The sequence below is a fragment of the Pongo pygmaeus genome, chromosome 20, assembly GCF_028885625.2.
Source record: "Pongo pygmaeus isolate AG05252 chromosome 20, NHGRI_mPonPyg2-v2.0_pri, whole genome shotgun sequence".
In the NCBI taxonomy this organism is placed as follows: domain Eukaryota; kingdom Metazoa; phylum Chordata; class Mammalia; order Primates; family Hominidae; genus Pongo; species Pongo pygmaeus.
The window spans coordinates 38,989,693-39,011,708 of record NC_072393.2 but is presented as its reverse complement, the minus strand read 5'-3'; the positions used below and the strand labels follow the sequence as shown (position 1 = coordinate 39,011,708).

Below are 22,016 nucleotides of genomic sequence, written 5' to 3'. Positions count from 1 at the left end.
GATGGGGCCATCTTGGCAGACAGCATTCCCCCAAGAACGTGGGTTGGCCTCTAGGGAGGGGAAGTGGGCAGGCTCTGCTGGGCTTAGTCAAGTTAAATATTATCTTGGTCAGTGGCTCAATGGATATAGTTTCCCCATTTCTCACATCTGTGCTTTTTTTTTTTTTTTTTTTTTTTTTTTTTTTTTTTAAGATGGAGTCTCGCTCTGTCACCAGGCTAGAGTGCAGTGGTGTGATCTCGGCTCACCGCGACTTCTGCCTCCCGGGTTCAAGCGATTCTCATGCCCCAGCCTCCTGAGTAGCTGGGACTACAGGCACATGCCACCACGCCAGGCTAATTTTTTTTTTTGTGTGTGTGTGTGTTTTTAGTAGAGATGGGGTTTCGCCATGTTGGCCGGGCTGGTCTTGAACTCATCACCTCAGGGGATCCACCCACCTCGGCCCCAAAGTGCTGGCATTACAGGTGTGAGCCACCACACCCAGCCGTGCTTTCTCTTTTTAATTTTATTTATTTTGAGACGGGGCTTGCTCTGTTGCCTAGGCTGGAGTGCAGTGGTGTGAACATGGCTCACTGCAGCCTCAACCTCCTGAACTCAAGTGATCCTCCCACCTCAGCCTCCTGAGTAGCTGGGACTATAGGCACATGCCACCATGAGTGGCTTATTTTTAAATTCTTTTGTAGAGATGGGGTCTCACCAAATTGCCCAGGCTTGTTTTGAACTCCTGTGCTCTAGCAATCCTCCCGCATCAGCCTCCCAAAGTGTTGGGATTACAGGCATGAGTCACTGTGACCCGCCCACTTTCCTTCTTTTAAATGTTAGTGGTTTGCTTCACAGATATATACGTATGCAATACCAACATAGTGCAACATGCTCATCACAGCCTGAACACTTGAGTGCAGGCTTGGGGGTCTGGAGAGGTAAAGGGAGGCCATGCCTGTACCACCTTCCCCCCAGATCTGCCAACAGCATGTGCACTGAGCGCCTAGAGACAATGCTGCTGCTCTCTGGTCGGTCCTCAAATCAGGAAGCTTTGGGATTTGGGACTTGGGATGTTAAGGTCCTACTCAGTAGCCACACCAGGTCCCAAGTGTGGGGAGTGGTGGTTCCCGAGGACCAATGCTGGAGTACCTGATTGTGGCTGCTTCCGTGAATTACAAACCAAGGGCTAGAGCTGTAATTTATAAAATATCCTTTATTTATTCTAAGGAACAGTCAAGCAGTAGCTTTAAAAAAAAAAAAAAAAAAAGACACATTTTTTGAAAGATATTCTTAGTGTTGTGACCTGGCATTGGGCCCCCTGTGAGCGGGACGGTGGCTGAGGCCGCCTGCTGTGGCTTTGCGAGTTCTCTGCACTCACTGGCAGGGGTTTGGCGGGAAACTGGGAAGCTTTGGCATGGTTCTGTCCAGTTGCTTATAATCAAGAATAATGAGTTTTGAGGTTTACAAAGAGCAGAAGTAACATTTATACTGCTGGCATTTGACAAAAGATTGCTTATAATATACTCATTCCAGGAAGTGTAAAAATGCTTTAAAGGAATGATAATTTGTACTTACTGTTTATGGGGACTAGATATATTAGAATTATAGCATCATTATGGGAACATAGTGTTTCCCTATAAATTCAGAAATTCTCTGGTTGATGTAAAATCGTACTTCCTGGTTTTACTTAATTAGTAAAGAAATAAATAAATTAGAGTAACATTTAGTCAAGTAGAGTTACTCCTTTTTCCCCTTCTTTATTAATAAATTTTATTTTTAGCACAATGATTTACCCAAAAAGAGAGTTTGAGAATGTTCGAGAATCTCTACCACTCGGTAACCATGCTGGCTGTTATATCAGAAAGATCCATAAACACACACAGCAGCGAGCTGTTTTCACAAGACTTCCTTGCTAATAAACACAACACTTTCTCCTCCACTCAGATGGGAGCCTCAGATGCCAAAACGCAGATGTGCCAACTATAGGCTCGTTGCTAAGCAGAGAAACCTACCAAGTTTGTCCAGCAAATTCGATTGTACAGTGGGATGGCGTCTGCTCTGCGGCCTTGGACAGGGAGCGGCTGGTCTGTGCTGCCATCCCCTGAGGCAGGTCGAAGCTGGTGGCCCTTAGGGGGCAGGTAAAATGGTTCTCATGGGTTAGAACATAAGGGCTTTGAGAAAAAATGCAAAAGGTCTCATTGAAATTGGAGGCCTATGTGAATCTGTTTACACAGAGGCATACTGAGATCTCATTCTGTGCTTAGGTGAACTGCAGGTCTCACGCTGGCTGCATGACTCAGTCCCCCCTGGCTGGCTGAGCCACCGCCTGCCACCTTCTCATACCATTACGTGGGGGTCTAAAGAGGACATCATCCCCAACCAAAGAACAGTGAGACAGAAAATCCCAAACATTTGAGACAGGGTTCAAAAGCACCCAGACGCCTTCTGTCTCTTTCCAAGTTCCCATCTGGCTAGGGGCTGTGAATCAGAATTCAGAATCTGTGCTGCCCTGAGGGGACAGGCACCCAAATGCAATTAATAACACCAAGCTCAGGACCCAGCCACTGACCTTCCCCCACCACCGCTGCGGGTTATTCCTCGATGTGAACTGAAGGATCCAAGGGAGGAATCCGTTCCACCCCCAAACCTCCCTGCACAACATCGAATGCGGGAGTCCGGCTGCTGCTTCTGCACAGGACAGAGCCTCCAGTCTTTTGCTTGAGAGCATCATTTATGGCATGGACTGGGAATGCAATGTGTTCACACAAACGCACGACAATTGTACATCAGCATCTTTACAGTATTAAAGGAGCCATATACAAGTCTACAGCCATTGTACACAGGATGGTGATGGCTGGGGAGCCCCGCCCACCAGTCCTCTGCAGTTTCTCCACTGGAGAACACTTGGGGAGCTGTCACAAGGCCGGGGGGGAGGGTCCATCTTTGGGCCTGTCCTGGGGGAGGCAGCAGGTCTGCAAGGACTCCTCAGGGCCAGTCCTCACTGGAATCGGGGTCAAGAGCGCCAGGTCTGCCTGTGTCTGGGTCTCATCGGCAGGCTAGCGTAACAACGTTAATTAAAACTGTGCATATTCACATGAGAAAACTGGAGCTGGGGATGGCTCCCTGAGCTGGGGACCTAGAAGACGCTGCTGACAGATGGGCCCCTTCATGGTGGGGCCCATTCCTGAGGTAAGGTGCAGCCCTGAGGCTGGTCCGAACGGGAGGAGAATTCTCCAGTAGCCCAGGTGCCAGTCCACAGACAGGACCGGAAGCCCCAGGGCAGCAGGAGCTCAGGTGACCTGGGGAGTGCAGCCTGAGCCCCCAACGGCAGCAAAGGTGAAGGTCTCAGGTGGTTACAGAGTCACTCAGCCCTCAGGCCCCCACCACTCTCCTCCCAGCAGCCCTGCAGCACACATCCCTGCATCTGTCCCGAGAGCCCCAGCCCTGCAGGCATCTGGGCCTGAATGCCAGGCAGCTGGTCCACCCTGCAGCCATGCTGCACGTCCGACTGAGAACTGAGCACCAGATAAAGAAGCGTTGGTCCTTGTCGGCCTCTCTGACTTTTGCAGTTAGGGTTGCATCCATTTTAAATACTGTAGAAAAATAAGCCATCTCAGACGCTAGGAGACCCGCCAGAGTCTGCCCCGCGTGGAGAGGGATAAACAGCTCCTCTGAAGTAGCTGCAGACGGCTCTTCCGACCCCGCCCCAACAGGCCCCGGGGCCTCAGAGGCTGCTGCGCCAGGCTGGGAAGCTGAGGGGCTGGGAGAGCTGGCAGCCGAGTTCCCACCGCTGCATCTTTGGGTCACATCAACAGTCCTTCTGCAGGCATGCCTCCAGCATCCTACGTTCTGTTGCCATGACACCTGGGGCCCTGGCACTCGCTGGGCCAGCTTTGGACCCTCCAGCCTCACCCTCGGTCTCATGCCCACGGCCAAGTATACACAGGCAGAACTCCCCAGCACTGTTTCCAGGTCCCTGGGGGGTCCCAGGTGGGCACTGAAGCAGGGCCTAGTCCAGGGGTTCCTGCTTGATTCGAACAGCAGTGGGGGTGGGCTGCGGCCGCCGCTCCTCCCGGCAAAGCACATACTCGCTGAACTGGGAGGAGTCCACGCCGCCCCCACAGGACGCAGCCACACTGAAACCCCTCTGGAACAGCCGCTCCAGGACCTGCCCAGGAAGAAACAGAGGTCATCAAGGCCAAGCTGCAAGAGGACACCTGGCTTGGCCTGGCAGGCAAGTGGGTGCCTGCTGGGGCAGCCAGCCAGAGCACCTTCTCCTGTGACGATCTCAGTCTCGCTCACCGACAAAGGTCCCTACAGAACCACGTGCTGGGTTCCACCACCAGAGGGACAGAAGTTGCCAGGCCCAGTGACCCCTCAGGTTACCAAACCCAGTTGGACGACCCCACCCAAGCGACCATCCTGCTGCCCTCAGGGCCTTGATTCCGGGAGGCAAAAAGAGCCTCTGGGTCCCTTCTTTATTCTGTAGGGTGTAACCTACGCCCTCTCTCCAGACACATGGCCCCAAGCGTCCTCCCTAACTGAGTCCTGCCCCAATAATGGAGAGTTCCCTGTCCTTCAGCCTCTAGGCATCCACCGGCTTCCCTGAGCTGTGCATTCCAGGTGGTTTGAAGCCTGGGGGTGCATCAGCTCGTGGGAGCTCTGGAGGGAGAGAAAAAAGAGAAGTCCTCTAAATATGTGAGTCTCTGCAGGCGTCCACAACTATGTGGGTTTGTGCCTCTGTGAGGGTGAGGTCTGATGACTGCGTGTAACACCCGCCTCCTGCAACTAGCAAGTTCTGACCGACAGGCTGTGGAATGCGTGCACAGGGGGCCCTCTTCCCTGCAAAGCCCATTCCACCCTAACCCGGAAATGTGCCAAGCTCTTGGGTCTGCGAAGAGCTGTTGGAAAATAGGCCCTCACTCCATGTGAGCTGTCCAATTCTTGGACCCATCCAGGAAGAGCCGGTCCAGGGATTCTCTTCGCAGCTGGTGGGTGCCTGCGACTCCCAGGTCAGCAGGGAGAGAGAAGGGGCTCCAGGCCACCTTTCCACTCAGCCTCTGTCCTGCCTCGCCTGTTGCCTGGGTTTAATTCGAATCCAAAGTCAGACTCTGGGTGTCAAATGAAGCACGCTTTGTTGAAAATACTCTGGGCCATTTTTATAGAACATCCTTTTGGAAAAAAAAAAAAAAAAGTACAGATCGATTTTTTTAAGCCCATCCCCCAGGCGCCATCATTTAATTATGAGAGGGACATAAATTATGCATCGACACATTGTTGCCTTTTTTGTAGGATGGCACGGAGGGCTTCACCATTTCAGGGATCGCGCCTCCCTCCAGCTCACTCTGCCCCTGGAGGGCTCCGCGGACGCCGGGGGTGCAGCGGGGAGGGGGCAGCGCGCAGCCCTCACCTGTACCGAGTTGAGCCGGCAGTAGCCGTTGAGCGGGAAGCGGATGACGTGCGTGGGGTCCTGGTTCCAGCCGGCGTTGACGGAGTTGCACATGACGTCTCCGGTCTCGGGGAAGACCTCCTCGATGAGGGCCTTCTCGCCGCTGAGTGCGATCCGCTCGCCCAAGTCGGGCGTGACGCGTACCACCAGGCAGTCACAGGCCCGGCTGCGGCGCCGCTGCTCCTGCTCCTGCTGCCAGCGCTCCAGCTCACGCACCATGGGCTGGAGCTGATAGTAGCGTGCCTCCTCGTACAGCAGGCTGAAGTCCTGGGGACAGGCGCACAAGGTGTTGATGTAGGTGTCGGGGTAGGGGCGGTGGGGGAAGGGGGAGAGGGGAGGCGGCCTGCCGGTTCCAGCCAATTCTGCAGGAACTGCGACTCCCAGGGCATTGTGTGGACTGGGCCGGTTGCACCCATTGTACAGATGGGGCAACTGAGTGGTTTGCAAGTATAAAGAACCTAGCCTTGTCCCAAGGGCAGCCGATGATGTGCACCTGTGCCAGCCCCCCTGAGCCCTTCCATCTGGCCCCAGGCACTGGGCAGTGAAGCCTCCCCATGGAAAGACCCGGAAGCTCCACTAAAGAACGAGGCTGTGCCTATGCCTGGGGACCTGCTGCTGCCTTAGAATCCCACCGAGAGAAGAGATCATGCTGGGCACAGAGCAGCTGGGCCTGTGCCGATCCTGGAGGAGCTCACAGCCTACCCGGAAGCAAAAAAAGTTCTTCTCCAGCCAGGCCTGCCTGGGTCAGATTTTCAGCTTCATCATCAACCTGCCCTGAGACCTCTAAACCTCTATACCTCACTAACTGAGCGTCTCAGTTTTTTGTTTTTTTTTTTTTTTTTTGAGACGGACTCTCTCTGTCACCCAGGCTAGAGTGCAGTGGCTCGATTTTGGCTTACAGCAAACTCCACAATTAACGTGCCTCAGCCTCCCGAGTAGCTGGGACTACAGGTGCCTGCCACCACACCCGGCTAACTTTTATATTTTTAGTAGAGACAGGGTTTTGCCATGTTGGCCAGGCTGGTCTTGAACTCCTGCCCTCATGTGATCCACCTGCCGCGGCCTCCCAAGGCGTGAGCCACTGCGCCCGGCCTCAGTTCCCTTATGTATAAAATGGACATAAACAACCAGCTCAGAGAATGAAAGTGAGGATCAAAGGATGCAAAATGTGCCAAGTGCCTGGCCCAGCCCCTGCCCAAACAGGCAGAGTGTGATAAAGTGTCCAGGGAGGGGAAGCCCACCCCCTGCCAGGCAGCCCTCTTCTGGGCTGAGCAGGCTCGCACAGACTGTCCCTCAGGCGCTGATAGTGGCCCCAGGCCTTGGGCCACATACGCACACCATACATGCTCACACACACCCAATCCCCTGGCAGTGGCCAAGGTCCCATAGGTCCCATGACTCACGCCTGAGGAAGAGGCAAGGAAGCCCAGCCCCCTGACCTACAGGCCCTAAGTCCCTTCCACCTGCTGGTCCTGGCTTTTGGAACCGCCTGGAGGGAGGCCTAGATTCTAACCCTGACCTCTGGGCCTGTCATCAGTCAGTGGCCCATCCTGCCTCTCCTGCCCCATGCAAGGGCTCCTCAGGGCTCTATCCTGGGCCTCTGCTCTCTCCACTCCCACTTGCTCCTGAGATTTTTATTTTATTTTTTTTAGACAGGGTCTCATTCTGTAGCCCAGACTGGAGTGCGGTGATGTGATCATATCTCACTGCAGCCTTGAACTCCCAGGCTCAAGGGATCCTCCTGATTCAGCCTCCCGAGCAGCTGAGACTACAGGCATGAGCCATAATGCCAGGATAATAATAATAATAATAATAACAATAACAGGGTCCAGGCTGGTCTGGAATTCCTGGGATCAAATGATCCTCCTGCCTTGGCCTCCCAAAGCACTGGGATTACAGGTGTGAGCTACCTCTCCTGGCCATTCGCCTGAGATTTTAAATGACAACTGCATGCCAGACAACCCCATCTTTTGTCATGGCCCAGAATTTCTCCATCTGATGCCCCACCAGCTCTCCCATGCAGGGGCAGAAACCCCACTCCCACAGCCTGGTCCACCCAGGGCCTCGACTTACCAACTCAGAATTCAAGTCACAAGCCCTGGGGCACCTGCAAGAGGCCCTTTACACTATCACAACCATGTGCTTTTGCTGCTTGCTTGCTTGCTTATTTATTTGTTTACTTATTTACTTACTTACTTATGAAATCTCGCTGTCGCCCAGGCTGGAGTGCAGTGGTGCGATCTCAGCTCGCTGCAACCTCCGCCTCCTGGGTTCAAGCAACTCCCCTGTCTCAGTCTCCCAAGTAGCTGGGACTACAGGTGCACACCACCATGCCCGGCTCATTTTTGTATTTTTAGTAGAGATGGGGTTTCACCATATTGGTCAGGCTGGTCTCGAACTCCTGACCTCAGGTGATCCACCTAAATCGGCCTCCCAAAGTGCTAGAATTACAGGCGTGAGCCACCGCGCCCGGCCTTTTTTAATTAAAAAAAAAAATTTGTATAGACAGGGTCTTGCTATGTTGCCCAGGCTGGTCTTGAACTCCAGGCCTCAAAGGATACTCCCCACTCGGCCTCCCAAACTGCTGGGATGATCAAGTGAGCCACTGTGCCTGTACTAAACAGAAGTCTGAAGTGCCACCTTGCTCCATCTTCTCTATCTCCATCCTGGTCCACCCAAAGCCTCCACCCAGCCTCCCTTGGCCTGGGGAAGGGGCCTCATTCATAATTGCCTCACTGCACCCACCCCCACCCCTCCCTCCCTCCTTCCCCACCCAACAGCCAGAGAGATCATCCCAATTTGCAGATCTGACTGCCCTTCCCCTGCAAACACCCCTTCCACTGCATTCAGAGTTAAATGCCAGGCACTGGGCCACCCGCCAAGGTCCTGACATCAAACAGCAGCCTCCTTTCCTGACCTTCCCCTCCCAGTCCATAAAGCTCCAGGCTTGACACCTTCTTTCCAGTTCTGGAATGCATCAAGCCATCTGCCGCCCCCACCCCCTGCACCAAGGCCCTCACACCTGTTTGGCCCCGTTCTGCCTTCACCACTCAGATGAACATCATTTCTTTCAAACTCGCCCAGCCCAGGTCACATGGACTTCCAGTTCAGTATCTGTCTGCCCACTAGACTGTTCAGTGTTGTGTGGCAGGTCCTAGTGTGTGTGTTTCACTGTTTTCAGCCTGAATTCAGTGGCTGGCACCCAGCAACTGAGTTGGATGAAAAACAAGGCCCCAGGGCTACTGGTCCTCTGGATAGAGGAAGGAATGAAGGAAGGAAGGACAGACATTTGCTAGTATTAATACATGCCAGTGTACCCCAGGCCTGAGTTTCCTTCCTCCCAGAGTCCCTGACATGTGGGAGGGACTCAGCACTGAGGCATGACCCAGGGAACCAGGTCACCTGCCCTGACGGGCTCACCCTGAGACCTGGGGGTTAACCTTTTGTTTAAAGGGTATCTGTTCGGTCATCAGGGCTTTTCTCCCTGCAAATTGCCCAACACAGAACAGATTTTTTTTTTTTTGAGAGAGAGAGTCTTGCTCTGTCATCCAGGCTGGAGTGCAGTGATGTGATCTCGGCTCACTGCAACCTCCGCCTCCACCTCCCGGGTTCAAGAGATTCTGCTGCCTCAGCTTCCCAAGTGGCTGGTATTACAAGCAACCGCCACCATGCCCGGCTAATTTTTGCATTTTTTTTACACTTTATTTTTTGAAGTCTAATTACAGCCGTCCTTTTCTTTCTCTTTTTTGAGATGGAGTCTTGCTCTGTCACCCAGGCTAGAGTGCGGTGGCACAATCTCGGCCCACTGTAACCTCTGCCTCCTGGGTGCAAGTGATTCTCCTGTCTCAGCCTCCCGAGTAGCTGAGGATTACAGGCCTGCCACCACACCTGGCTAATTTTTCTATTTTTAGCAGAGACGGTGTTTCACCATCTTGGCCAGGCTGGTCTCAAACTCCTGACCTCGTGATCCACCCGCCTCAGCCTCCCAAAGTGCTGGGATTACAGGCGTGAGCCACCGCGCCAGGCCTAATTTTTGTATTTTTAGTAGAGATGGGGTTTCATCAAGTTGGCCAAGTTGGTCTCGGACTCCTGACCTCAAGTGATCCACCCACCTTGGCCTCCCAAAGTGCTGGGATTACAGGCATCAGCCACTGCCCTCAGCGGATGCAACAGATTTATGAACCTCTAACTGCTATAACCCTGGCACGCGCCCATCCTTAAACATGACAAATGTTCAGCTGGGGTACGTTCTGCAGCTTAATTGTTGTTATATACCCTGATAAATAAGCTAAAAATGTGAGAAAACAAAATTAGTTTAGAAAAACTGATTTAGCCCTCGGCTTCATCGTTTAACTTTTTATGGTTACCATGACAACCAGGGGTCCATTTATTAAGTCACAGCGTCCCCCGTGTAATGCCATCACACAGGCAGTGCAGGGGGGCCACCAGCCATGGACTTACCTTAAAGTCATCCGGAAGCAGCAGCTTGGACGTCCGCAGGAAGCTCAGGACGTAGCGGAAAATCTCCCCATCCCGGTCAATGAAATAATGTTGCTTCAAACTGTCCAGGACGATGGGTTCAGTGCCATTGAAGAGGCGGCTTATCCTGGGAGAGACAGGCGAGGTGGGATGTCTGAAGGGATGGGGACAAGTCTGCCTGTCTTCCCACACCCCGACCCCACTCCTTAGGGCCCACACGGCTGGAGGGGCGAGGGACCTGACATGGGTGACTGGAACTGTTCCAGGCCTGACAACATCTGCACACACCTGGGGCAGCCAGGCTACAGTTAACAGGACACACCACACATCCTGCCTACACCCGCAAGTCACAGCCAGAGAGGGACACACCCAGCTGTACACACCAGCCTGCCAACACATGTTATGTTACAGGCCTGGAAAGCTATAGCAAGACACAGGCACCTTACCCCCTACACACAAACCAGCTGGTCACAGGCCTGGTGCACACACCCTTGCCAGACAGACCCACCCAGAAAATGCACATGAACCATCCAACACCCCGGCCAACAGCCACACACCCAGTAAACCAGCCAGGACATACATCCTCCCCACCCAACCCATGTAAACGAGTGTGAGACAACAGGCCTGTGCAACAGGCACAGGGTCACACGGTCCCTTCCTTCCCAACACACACATATCACGCAGACCCAGACACATCCAGGAAAGGACACACACCTGTCAACACCAGGCACCCAGAGACATGACAGCACAAATCTCCCACTGCCGCTCACTCAGGGAGCCCACGGGGAGAAACAGAGGCAGACAGGAGGAATGGCAAGTGTGCCACAGCACGCACATGCAACAGGGCCCTTGCACACATGCCACAACATAGGCATACACACACGCCAGTGTGTACGCACACAGAAACCGTGCACACACATGCGCCACAGTGCATACATATGTACACATATGCCAGAGCGTATGCACACCACACCTAGTAGTGGCGGATGGGGATTGGAGAGAAGGCAGGTGCCCCGGTACCCTGTCCTCTGAAGGGCAATGGTTCTAACAAATGCAAGACCAGGAGAAGGGTCTTGGGGAGCCCCTGATGCCTGTCCCTGTCCACTCTGGGGAGAAGGAGCCAGGCCTCAGAGCCAGGGCTGATACCACCTCCCCAGTACCCAGGGTGGCTGGCTCTGGTTTGGCAACTGCCCTGGCAGACCCCAGGTCAAGCTATGGATAACTAGGAACCCTAAAGAGGGGTGGGAGTAGCCAAGGGCTTGGTTTGGGAACAAGAGGGAAGTTGGCATCATTTCCCCAAAGGCAGCACCACCACATCCTTCAGCAGGCAGGGCCACACTCCTGCCCAGCAGGACCCTACCAAGGTGGCAGCTTCTCTGCACAGCTGGGAGAACAGTAGCTCCAACTTGGGACCTAGGCTTCCCAGCCCAGCCTGCACACAAGCTGGAGCCTAAGCCCCTCACTCTCTGCCTGCACCAGCAGGGACCCCTGCAGGGATGCCCCCTGTTCCAACAGCAGCCCACTCCTCTGTCCACTCCAAGTCAGCCGCCTCCAGGGCCCTGCCCCACTGCCACTTGCACCCAGGACACACTAGCTGGGCAGGAGCTGAGGGGGTCAGAGCCCCCAAGTCTGCCCTCAGGGCCTCCCGTCCACACCATCCTATGCTCTGATGGCCTGGCACACTCAATGCATCAGCCATGATGGTCTGCCCGGGTATGGAGTCTCTGGGAACATGGTGCAGGTTTCTGTCCTAGCAGGGTAGTATAAAGGGCACGGTTTAGCTGGGCACCGTGGCTCACACCTGTAATCCCAGCACTTTGGGAAGCTAAGGTGGAGGACTGCTTGAGGCCAGAGGTTCGAGACCAGCCTAGGCAACACAGCAAGACCCCATCTCTACAAAAAATTTAAAAATTAGCTGGGTATGGTGGCATGAATTTGTACTCCACTTGGGAGGCTGAGGTGGGAGGATCACTTGAGTCCATGCGTTTGAGGTTGCAATGAGCCGAGATCATACCACGTACTCCAGCCTGGCCGAGAAAGACAAACGCTGTTGCTTAAAAGAAAGAAAGAAAAGGGCAAGGCTGTCTCGTGGATGGGCATGGGGAGGTCAGAGTCTGCTGTGAGCCCGAGTCTGTGGAACCAGAGCTGCAGCCACCCAGATACAACTCATCTCGGAGCTCCAAAGGCCGACGAGCCCTGTCAGCCCCCTAGGCCTGCTGACAATGGCACTGCAGGTCACAGCCCCTGCTGGAAAGGCTGTGGGTTCCACAGCTGGCTCCAGTTACAAAGGCCCTAGGACCTGGCCTAGCAGAGCGTGGGCATCCAGATGTCAGAGTGAGGGCCACCCAGCATTCCTGGAGACAGATGGGTCTGGCCCAGGCTGCCAGATACCATAGGCAGTGGTTGGCAGGTGGCTGAGGTCCATGTGTGGCACCGGTGGGAAGTAAGAGCTACATCCAAGGTGAGTCAGCAGATCCAAACCCTCGGCCTCCCTGGGAACTCTCCCCACCCTTCCCAGTGGAGCTCCAAAGTCCATGTAAGCAGGCAGCATTCTAGGCCTGGCTGAGTTCCCAACTCTTCTGACGTCAGGTCTGGCTGAGGCTCTAGCTGGTCCTGTTGGTCTAGAAGACTCCTGATGCACCCACATTCCAGGGCTGGATGGGTTCTAGGTTGTCTCATTGGTCCAAGTTTAGAAGGTTTTCCATCTGCCTTATTTCAGGATAGGCTGATTCTAGATCTTTCCATGGTTCAGTATCGGCTCCTGGATCAAGCGGCAGCTGTACAGCCTCTCCCAGGACAGAGGCCTTTCATGCCTTCGGCGTCTGAGGCTGCCAAGGACGTGAGCAGGTTGAGGAAAGGTGAGGATAATCACCATGGAGGAGCCCCCAGCCATTCTCGCCCTGCAGGTATGAGTTCCCAGCTCTGTCAGGGGCTCCATGTTCCCTGTGGAAAACGGCCCAGGCCACCCTCTGAGAGAGGTTGCAGGGTTTGAGGGGCCGGCTTCCGAAGTCCTCCATGGAATTAGGTGGCCAGTTCACGCTGCAGCAGCTGGGACCCTCAGGGGCAGAAAAGATGCCTCCAACCACCCGCCCTGTGTGCACAAGCGGGAGCATCAGGATGGCCTTCGTCTTCTTATTTCCTTTTTTTTTTTTTAAGCTCTGGCTCCAATTTCCTGGCTGTTTCAGGCACCAGGTTTTAAGAGTTCTGAAGCTCCTGGCCATCTTCATTTGAAGCTTCCCATAGTCAGAATGGATGTCAGAGTGTGGCTGTGATGGCGGCAGCTAACGGGGGTCAAGCAGGCAGGACACCAGCAAGGGGGCCGGCCCAGGGAATCCACTCCCAGCCCCGGCTGCGCTCGGCTGTCTCGGGTGAGGACCAGTGACTGCTCCTAGGCAGACCAGAGGAGGCACCCAGCACAAGACTCTCCAGCACCCAGGCCACCCCAACCGCCGAGACCCAGAGGCCCAGGCAGAGTTCTCAGGGGAGCCGAGGGTGGAGGTCCCAGCTTTTACAATGCTGCCTAGGACAGGTCATCTCCACCATCCAGAAACCCCCTGAGGACCTTAGCACTCTTAGTCCTCCATCTCCAGGTGTCTCCTAGATCAGTGACACTAGGTGAGATTGATTTTTTCCAGAATTGGTGGAAAACTGCTTATATTATAATAATCCACTACAAGAAGGACAAGAGAGATCTGAGGGGCTCTTGCCAGCACAGCTGCCTGACCCACTTCTCAGGTCCCCCTGGCCCTGTCCCCTGATTGTCCTACAGGTCAGCCATCCCTGGCCTCTAGTCCAAAGCCTCAGGCCTGCAGAGTGCCCCCACGGCAGCCAGAGGCCATCCAGGCAGAACAACAGATTCACCTTGAGCCCCAGCCCTGAGGAAGAACGAACATAGACTGCCACCCCTTGGGCACACCAGGAGGGTCCCAAGTGCCAGATCACAGGGCCACAGGGGCCCTAGCTCCCCATGAGAGCACATCCCACACCGCAGAACAAAGCAACGGGTGAGCAGCACAGTGGGGCTGGGTGGGGGGAGATGGCCCCCTGCCTTCCTGCTCTCAGGCAGCAGCCAAGAGCCCAGAATGAGAAGCCTCTCCCACCCGCCTCCCCCAGGGCCTGGGCTGTGATTACTCCAGACAGGCAACTCTCCGATTTCGGGAAACACTCTTCAGAGAGGGTTGTGGGCAAAGGTTTTATGAATTTCACTCACAAACGTCGTCAACCGATTAAGGGATGATCTATCTCAAACAACTCGGAAATGCCGCAGAAGGCAAAATGGAAATTAAATAAGCAGAATCTATCTCCCATCCTAGACAGGGCTCTGTGAGTGAGCACACAGGCCAACACTGCTGACCTGGCCCCATGGCTCTTGTCCCCACCCCACAAGCCCCAAGGCCACAGGGCCCCAGGCTGAGTCTCTGTCCACCTGGGATACTAGAACACCAGTCACCATCTGTACCCTGGCTCTCTGAATTTGGAACTAGACACTGCACCCATTTCCAGTTTTTCCTCCTCAAAGGACCACGCCTGCCCCTGCACGGGCTCCCCTGCAGCCCCAACAGGCTCGGAAAGCCACCTCTGTGTACTACCATCCTCCCTGCTCTGAGGAACCACACCAGTGACAATGCAGCCTGCCGTGTATGCTCCCCAGAGATGATCCCTCAGTATCTGGGGGATTAATTAACTCCTCCTGTTATTTTAAATGCATAACACAGGGGTGATGCCCACAGCCTTGGCCCTCCCACGCTCAGCCTTCAGCAGCCCCAGGGGAGTGATGACCGCCTCTCTGTGCCAGGAGCAAACATCCTCGGCTGAGCAAGCTGCTCAAGACCCACCCTACTCGGGTCAGCCCTGCTGCCGTGCCAACAGGGAAAGCAGGTCCCTCACCCAGGAGAGAAACACCCTGCAGGGAAGAGCAGGAGAGTTGGCAGCACCCAGTACCCCGCACCTCTCACAGGCCCAAGGGCCTGGGCAGCCTGTAAGTTCAGCAGCATGGAGGGTGCCTGTGAGCCCCCAACCAGGGTCCTGGCCAGAGACCCTTTATCCACTGATGAGGTATGTGGTTCATTCCTAGCTAGTCACTGCAACACCAGCTCCAAGGGAAGCCTGCTGCTAGCCTCTAGGGCCCAGCAGTGGCCACCGAAAATGACAAAGACGGCACACTGCAGCTCACCACAGCTCCTCCTCCCTCCCCTTGTGAATTTCCCAGGGGTGGAATAGAAAATAGGATTAAATACCCACCCCCATACCCCCAAGACTTACCTACTCAGTATCACTCACAAATGACCCCCTGCAGAGGCCAGGCCTAAGTCTTGCTCCAGAGGAACCTTGAAGGTACGCGAGACTCCCCAGCCCGCTGCACATGAGACTTGAAGGCACGTGAGACTCTGCAGCACGCTGTACGTGAGACTCCCCTGCCCGCTGCCAGCAGGCTCAGGCAGGGCTGGCTCTGAATAAGCCTTAGTCCCCTGCAGGTGGGTCAGGAGCTCCACCTTGCACTACCAATGCCGCCAAGTCAGGGTCACAAGCCTCTGTGCATAGCAGCTTTCAACAGGCAGACTTGGACTCCCCAACCCTAGCTCCCTCAGGCTGTGTCAGCTTGTGCACCCTGGAGACCCTGGTGGGTGGAGTGACAGGGGGGAGAGACCCCACCCCTCAGGCAGCAGATTACAGATGCTGCCCTGACCCACACATGCCTGATGTTTCAAGGGGCTTACTCTTACCTGGAGTCAGGGTACTTGGTGAGCGTGGCCAGGCTGCTGGTGTACATGTGGCCACCCACATCGATGTGCACAGGTGCATTGGACTTGGTGAGCTGGGCTGGCAGGGGGATGCCCTGGGCAGCCAGGGGAGACACAGGCGACCGGGTGAGAGACAGCCTGGACATGTTTCCTCCCTCCTAGAGATGGAAACAAAGCGGAACACAAGAGTTTCTCCACAACACGGCCATGCACTCCCTTTATTGAGAGTGTGATCACAGATCTAATCAGATCACTTCTGCTGGTGCCTGATCACATATTCAGCTGACAAATTATGGCCACCACTGTAATTAAGTGTATTTGCATCATTTTCTTCAAAGTACCAGAGGGAAAAAGAAAGATGCTTATTAGCAATAAGAAATCAAGAAAAAAAAATTTTTCAAGGTGTCAGCCTCCAGGGGCATAAAACAAACTGCAAAATTCTAATTAAAGGTCGTGGGCTTTTGTGTTAGATGTGAAATATCCCCTGACAAACGAATCACCAATTTGTGAATTGGGATTCAGGGGTTTTTTGCAAGTTGGTCTCAGTAACGAGACACCTCTAAATTAGTGACTTCCTCAGCACCTAAGGCGTTGAGTTTTATACATGTAGTAAATTTCACATCAAATTAAGAGCGTTTTTGTTTCAAAAATACATAATCCTACAGCCAGTCAACAGCCACCTTGAGTGTCATGGCCCCAAGGAAGGACAGCCAGTGAACAGGCGCTGGGGAAGAAGGGAAAAAGGGAACCCCCGGCAGGGACCCAGCCCACTCTGCAGGCTCACCGCGGTGCCGGTGCTGCCGTGTGTGTGAAGCGAGGACCCACTCGGCCGCTCCTTGCGGTGAGGCATCTAGGCTTCCATCCCTGCCCAGAGTATCTGCGGGAGGCATCGACAAAACCAGAGAAGGCTTATTCCTCATAGTCATCTACCATGGGGTCAAAGACACTTAGAATCGTCCTTTCTGCATGCTCTCTGAGACCCTGCAAGGTCCATGCAGCCTTCCCTGATTGACTCCACCACCACTATCTCTCTATCTGTCTCCACACCCCAAAGCAGGCCTCCAGGCTGTAGCAGATGACACACACACACGTGCACACACACACAGTCACACTCACACATGTGTTTTCTGGGCAGCTCCATGTCTCCTAATTCGGCTAATGACAGCACTGAAACATATGCTCACCATTATTGCCCCAAAATGTTTCAGAACAAATCAGATTTTCTTGGTATTTTTGTTTCAAGCCATGTTACCAAGCGTGTCTCCTCTTGTAACAGCCTTGTGGACCAAGGCTCAGAAAACACCCCTCACCCTCCATGGGCCAGGGAACCTAGGACCTCTCTTAATACCATCCCCATGGGGATAAGATACAGCTTGCATCTGGCCAGAAGCAGGGAAGCCTTTCAGCAGAAGTCCAGGCACATGGATGAGGGCAAGTCACTTGGGAAGCCACCTCTTCTCTGTGGCTCCCAAGAGCAGAGAAAACCTGTCTTTGTCTGCCTAGTCTGTACCTCACAGTTTCTCCCCAGACTCCCAGAGTGGTGTTGTCTATGCCTAATGCATTCCAGACCCCTCAGGATCACATACCCCCGAGGCATCAGGAGATGGCCAGGAGGAAGCAGAGAGCAAGCAGATCAGCCAATGGACCCTTTCTACTGCTCCTCCCCAGAGGCACTCAGTAACTCTCCTCTCTGCCGTAGTCACCTGAAATAAGATTGTCCCTCAGTCCCTGGAAGCCACACCCAGGGGCGCTTTGCAGGCCCTATGCAGGAGGGGCAGAATTCTGCAGCCCCGTTCACTGATTTACAGCTGTCTCAAAAGGGAGGAAGGAGATTTGCACGTGAATAGTCACCCCCTTCACACATCCACAGACACTGGCTTCCACAAACCTACCCTAGACATCTCTCGAAGGTTTAACCTTTAAGAGAGAAACCACTTGAAATTCTTGGGACCCATGGGATTGCTTTTTCCCATTAAAACTCTGGGATCAAAATTTGTGCCTTGAAATTCAATATCCAATTTTAATACAACGAGAATCAAATCCTGCAAATGTAAGCAACATTGCTCTCCCTGAGTGCCCGGGCAAGTTTCCTGACATAAAACTAGGGTGGGAGGTTGCAATGGGCAGACAGTGATGTTTAATATATACCCTCACTGGGGCCTGTGCACTCAGAATCCACTGCTTTTGGCATTCTTGAGTTCTAGAAGCTTAAAAAAACAAAACCAGGTCACTTAGCTCAAGGAGTTGAGAACCAAAACAGACCTCAGGAATGGATTATCCTGCCCTAGGAGGCTCTGCTGGGGGAGGAGTCAGAAGGGAAGACGCGCTGAGGATAAACGGAACAGGAAGGAATTCTGGCTGAAATTCTATCAAAGCGGACTGCAAGATGTTTTCCCCAATACCAGGACACTATTCCAAAGTGACATGAACACCAAGCCTCTATCACAGAAGCCGCTCCACCCTGTTCTTAGCCCCTTTTCCCTCCCAAGCACAACCTGATGTTCATGGCAAACCAGAAACTTACCGCTGGAAGCCCCAGGCTTTACGCCTTGCCGTGAATCTCCAAGGTTTCCCCCAACAAGCGCATCCGTGCGGGACCACGACCCTCTTTCCGAGACCACTGCTTAAGTCAAAAGCACAAAAGTGGGTGCAGTGACAGATACAAGTTCATTCCACCAGCACCAGCATCAAACCCACCACCCAGCCCCAGTGCGCCCTGGCCCGCCTGTTGCAGTGGCCTCAGCGATAGCGGTCGGGAGGGCCCACAGGTTTCCAAACTGGCCCGGTAGTGACCCGCTTCTCCAGCTGCGGCGGGAGACCCGGGTCCCTGCCCGCCCGCCGCCGAGCCCCGCCCGCCTGATCAGAGAGAAGTGAGCAGAATGCCACGCTCATTTACACACAAAATGATTTTGTGTCCCATTGCGCTCGCAGTTGTTCGGCTCTCTGGGGGTGATTAAACTGGCTGAGCGGCGGCAGCTTGAGACGATTTCACTAAATCGCTTCTTCGTGAAGTCGCTTCTTTGCTAAGCTGTTATTTTAACCATAAAAGGTAAACAGAAGGCGCCTCTCGAGCTCCCTTCGGCTCCGCACTCAGGGCGCTGGCCTGGGGCGAAAGTCCTGGGGGCCTGCACAATTGTCCCAGGGGTGGCCCCGGAGAGGCAGGCGGGCCACCTGGTGCGAGCCAGCCTCCCCACACCCCCGCTCCGCCTCCGCCGCGGAGCCAGCCGGCCGGTGTAAACTTAGGGGCGACGGGAGACGGCTGGGCCAAGGCTGGAGGCGCCGCGGGGCAGGGTGGCCGCGGCACCCGAAGCGCCGGGCTGGGCTGGGAGAGGTTGTCGCGGAGGCGGGGCGGGGACAAAGTTAAATCAAGAGGCAGACACTTGGAGACCACAGATGGGAAGCTCGCCTAATTAAAGACGTAAAAGCGCTTTTGTTCTCAAAGTTTATTGTTGCCGGGATTTAAAAAAATTAATTGAAACTAATGCTGTTATTCACTTGTGCAGTTAAATTCCTTCATGTACATTTGAGATACGGAGCGAAAACTTGAAGCTTATCTTTCTGCAGTCGGGGGTGGGGGCCGCCGGAAGACAGAAAGGCGCTGCAGCGGCGGGGGTCCGCCCCCGGGTGTGTTTACGAGCGTGTGCCCGGTGCGCGCGTCCAGGTCAGGGGGTGCGGGCGGGCAGCGGGGAACCGGATCTGCAGGCGGCTATCCCGTCTCATCGCGGCCCCTCTCCCAGCCCCATACCCTGCGCGCCCGGGACCACCACCAGCGCGACAGCCCCTCCTGCCAGGTTTCGGACTCGGGGTGGGCGTCAGAGAACGCACATCTGTCCCACTGGACACTTTCTTTCTCTGATTTTGGGCGCCAAGCCGGGCCTTGTGCACCCCGAAGCCCCAGTTGCGTTAGCCCGTTTCTGACCCCGGAAACTCGCCAGCTCTGCAGGGCGCTCGGCCCAGAACAGGGGCCAGAGTGCGGGGACCTGCACACGCGCGCGCGCGCGCGCACACACACACACACCGCACGGCAGGAAGCTCCGAGCCCGCCCGCGTGGGGAGGGTCCACCCGCGGCCAGGACCAGCCCACGTGGGCAACCCCGCTCTCGCACCAGGCCTTTGTGCTGGGTGCCCCCGTGCCGCCAGCCCCCGCCGCCCAGCAGAGGGACAAAGCGGCCGCCCCCGCCCAGGTCCGGACCCCGGCCGGGCGACTTTCTCGGTATCGCAGCCACTTCGGGGCAGGGGTGCGCGGCGCTGAGCGGTGGCCGCCTGCGCTGGGCTTACCTCGGAGCCGGAGCGGCAGATCGGGCTTGGGCGCAGCCCCCGCCCCCCGCAGCCGCCGGTCTCGGGCGCCGGGCGCAGCTTCGCCGCCTATGCTCGCTGCGCGGGTCGCTCCGGTCTCGTCCTGGAGTTACTTTCTCTCTCGCCCCCAACCCTCCCCCCACCCACCCCTCCCGCCCCGGCCCCCGCTTCGCGCGGCCCCTCGCGGCGCGGCGCGCCGGGGCCTCCCCTCCCCACCCTCCCCTCGCCTCCTCCCCTCTTCGCGGCCGCCGCCTCCGCCGCCGCCGCCGCCTCCTCTTCGCGCCGCTCTCCGTCTGCCCTCCCGCCGCTCCCACCTCTTCTCCTCCCTCCTTTCTCTCCGGCGGCCTCCCTCGTTTGCTGGAGAGAAAACCAGCCCCCCACTCCAGCCCCTAGCCTGCGCCTCGCCGCGGCCCAGCCCAGACTCAAAGGGCAGCGATCCGGCCCCAAATTACCCAGCGCGAACGGGCGCGCGCGGCGACTCCTGGCTCGGGGCTCGGCTGCGCCGCGGGGCAGAGGATTAGAGTCGCAATTAGCTCCGCGCGCCCGCGCCTGGCGACAAAAACGCGCCGTTTCCCCTCCTTTCGCCGGGCGATCCCCACCCGCCTCTCCCGGAGCTCGCGCCTTCCCGCCGGGGCCGCGGCCAGGACCCTCCAGGGAGCGGTGCGCCCAGGCCCCAGCGCCCTCCGCGGCCCAGCCCCCCGCCCCCCGCCGGCCGGCCAGCCACGCGGCGCCCGGGCCTCCTCCGGGCTCGGGGAGGGGGCGGGGAAGAGGCTGATTTTAATCATTGTCATTTCATCTGATGTAATATTTCCCCGGGCGCTTTCAGCTGGGCATAAATTTTCGGCTCCCAAATAAGTAACACAGGGCACGTTTCTCACATTTTTTGACTCCTCGGTTACAAAGAGGAGAGCAGCCGCCGCCGCGGCGCCCGGGGCTGGGGGCGGGACTTGGGAAAAAACTGGGCTGCGAGTCGGTCGGGGCTGGAGCGGAGCCGGGGGCCAGGCCGCCCCTCCCCCGCTCCCTGGCCGCCCTCCCAGGGTCCCTGCCCCGCTGCCCGTCTCCCGTGACGTCTGCGGACACGCGGTCGGCCGCCGCGGGGGACGCGCGGGGGCACCGGGCCGACCGCTCGCGGCCAGACGCGCCATTTCCTTTACGCGCGCGGCGCGATGGAGACGGCGGCAGCCAAGACTCCCCGCGGCCGAGGTCCGCGCCCCGGGCGCCCCTCCCAGTTCTCCGCTTCGGCCGCCCCTTCCTCCTCTTCTCCCACTCCCACTCCTCCTCCCCTTCCTCTTCCTCCTGTTTCCTTTGCGCCCCGCCCGTGCCTCCTCCTTCTCCTCGGCGACCATTTCCCCGCTCCTAGGAAACGGAGCGTGCGACTGGCCGGCACTGCGCCCCCGCCTGGCTCCCGGGACGCCCGGGCCGGAGACCGGCTGGGACCGCGGGGCGGGTGCGCACGGACCGGAACGGCGCCTGGGCCCCGACCGCGGGCTCTGGCCGGGTCTGGGCGCCCCCTAGCGGCCGCACTCCCGGGGTGGGGGGCGCTCGGGGTCGGCCTGGAGCTGGGGTGAGGGGGACTAGAGGTGCCAGTGGGAGGAAGGTGAAGTCGGGGGGGGGCCTTCTCCCTCGACTAGAAGACCTCGCGCGCGTGGAGAGAGCGTCCAGACCGCGCTTCCGTAACTTCTTCACGCGGGAATCAGCCGAAACTTTCCTCCTAAGGGAACGTTTTATTTATTTATTTATTTTCAAGTTCGAACTACAGGAAAAAGGGGGAAATTTTCTCATTAAAGTTACATCCCTGCAGTTAGTTCAATTACTTGATATATGCAGAAGATGTTGTAAGTTTATAGATTTAAATAGCTTACAAAGATGCCGTAGGCCCCATCAGTTAATTTCCTTAATTTATGGATTTTGAGCTGCTCCTGGAACAGAAAGAGGCCCTGGAAGTAGGTCAGGGATCTGTGCAGGGGTTGGGAGGGGCTCCGGCGAGGCCCAAGGGCTGCCCACTCTGCTCCCTACGCCCCGGTACCCCCGGGCTTCCAGCTCCCAACTTCGGATCAGCAGCGCGCTCTCTG

At 56.1% G+C, this 22,016-nt stretch overlaps 1 protein-coding gene across 11 annotated transcripts; it reads right to left on the bottom strand.

Moving 5' to 3' along the window:
• Positions 1-1,174: 1,174 nt before the first annotated feature.
• Positions 1,175-21,187, bottom strand: KCTD15 (potassium channel tetramerization domain containing 15). 11 transcript variants are annotated; one of them, XM_054465286.2, is made up of 8 exons: positions 19,927-20,076; positions 18,173-18,268; positions 17,235-17,351; positions 16,433-16,525; positions 15,631-15,806; positions 9,890-10,034; positions 5,390-5,695; positions 1,175-4,147 (listed from the first exon to the last, which is right to left on the bottom strand). In XM_054465286.2, the coding sequence occupies exons 4-8, from the start codon at positions 16,496-16,498 to the stop codon at positions 3,989-3,991; spliced, it is 852 nt and encodes a 283-aa protein (XP_054321261.1). In that variant the 5' UTR covers positions 16,499-16,525; positions 17,235-17,351; positions 18,173-18,268; positions 19,927-20,076; the 3' UTR covers positions 1,175-3,988. The 11 variants fall into 11 exon arrangements, with proteins under 11 accessions (XP_054321261.1, XP_063514982.1, XP_054321259.1 ...); XM_063658912.1 differs by lacking the exons at positions 17,235-17,351; positions 19,927-20,076 and adding an exon at positions 20,397-21,045; XM_054465284.2 differs by lacking the exons at positions 17,235-17,351; positions 19,927-20,076 and adding an exon at positions 20,397-20,661 and having other exon boundaries at positions 18,173-18,271.
• Positions 21,188-22,016: the final 829 nt, after the last annotated feature.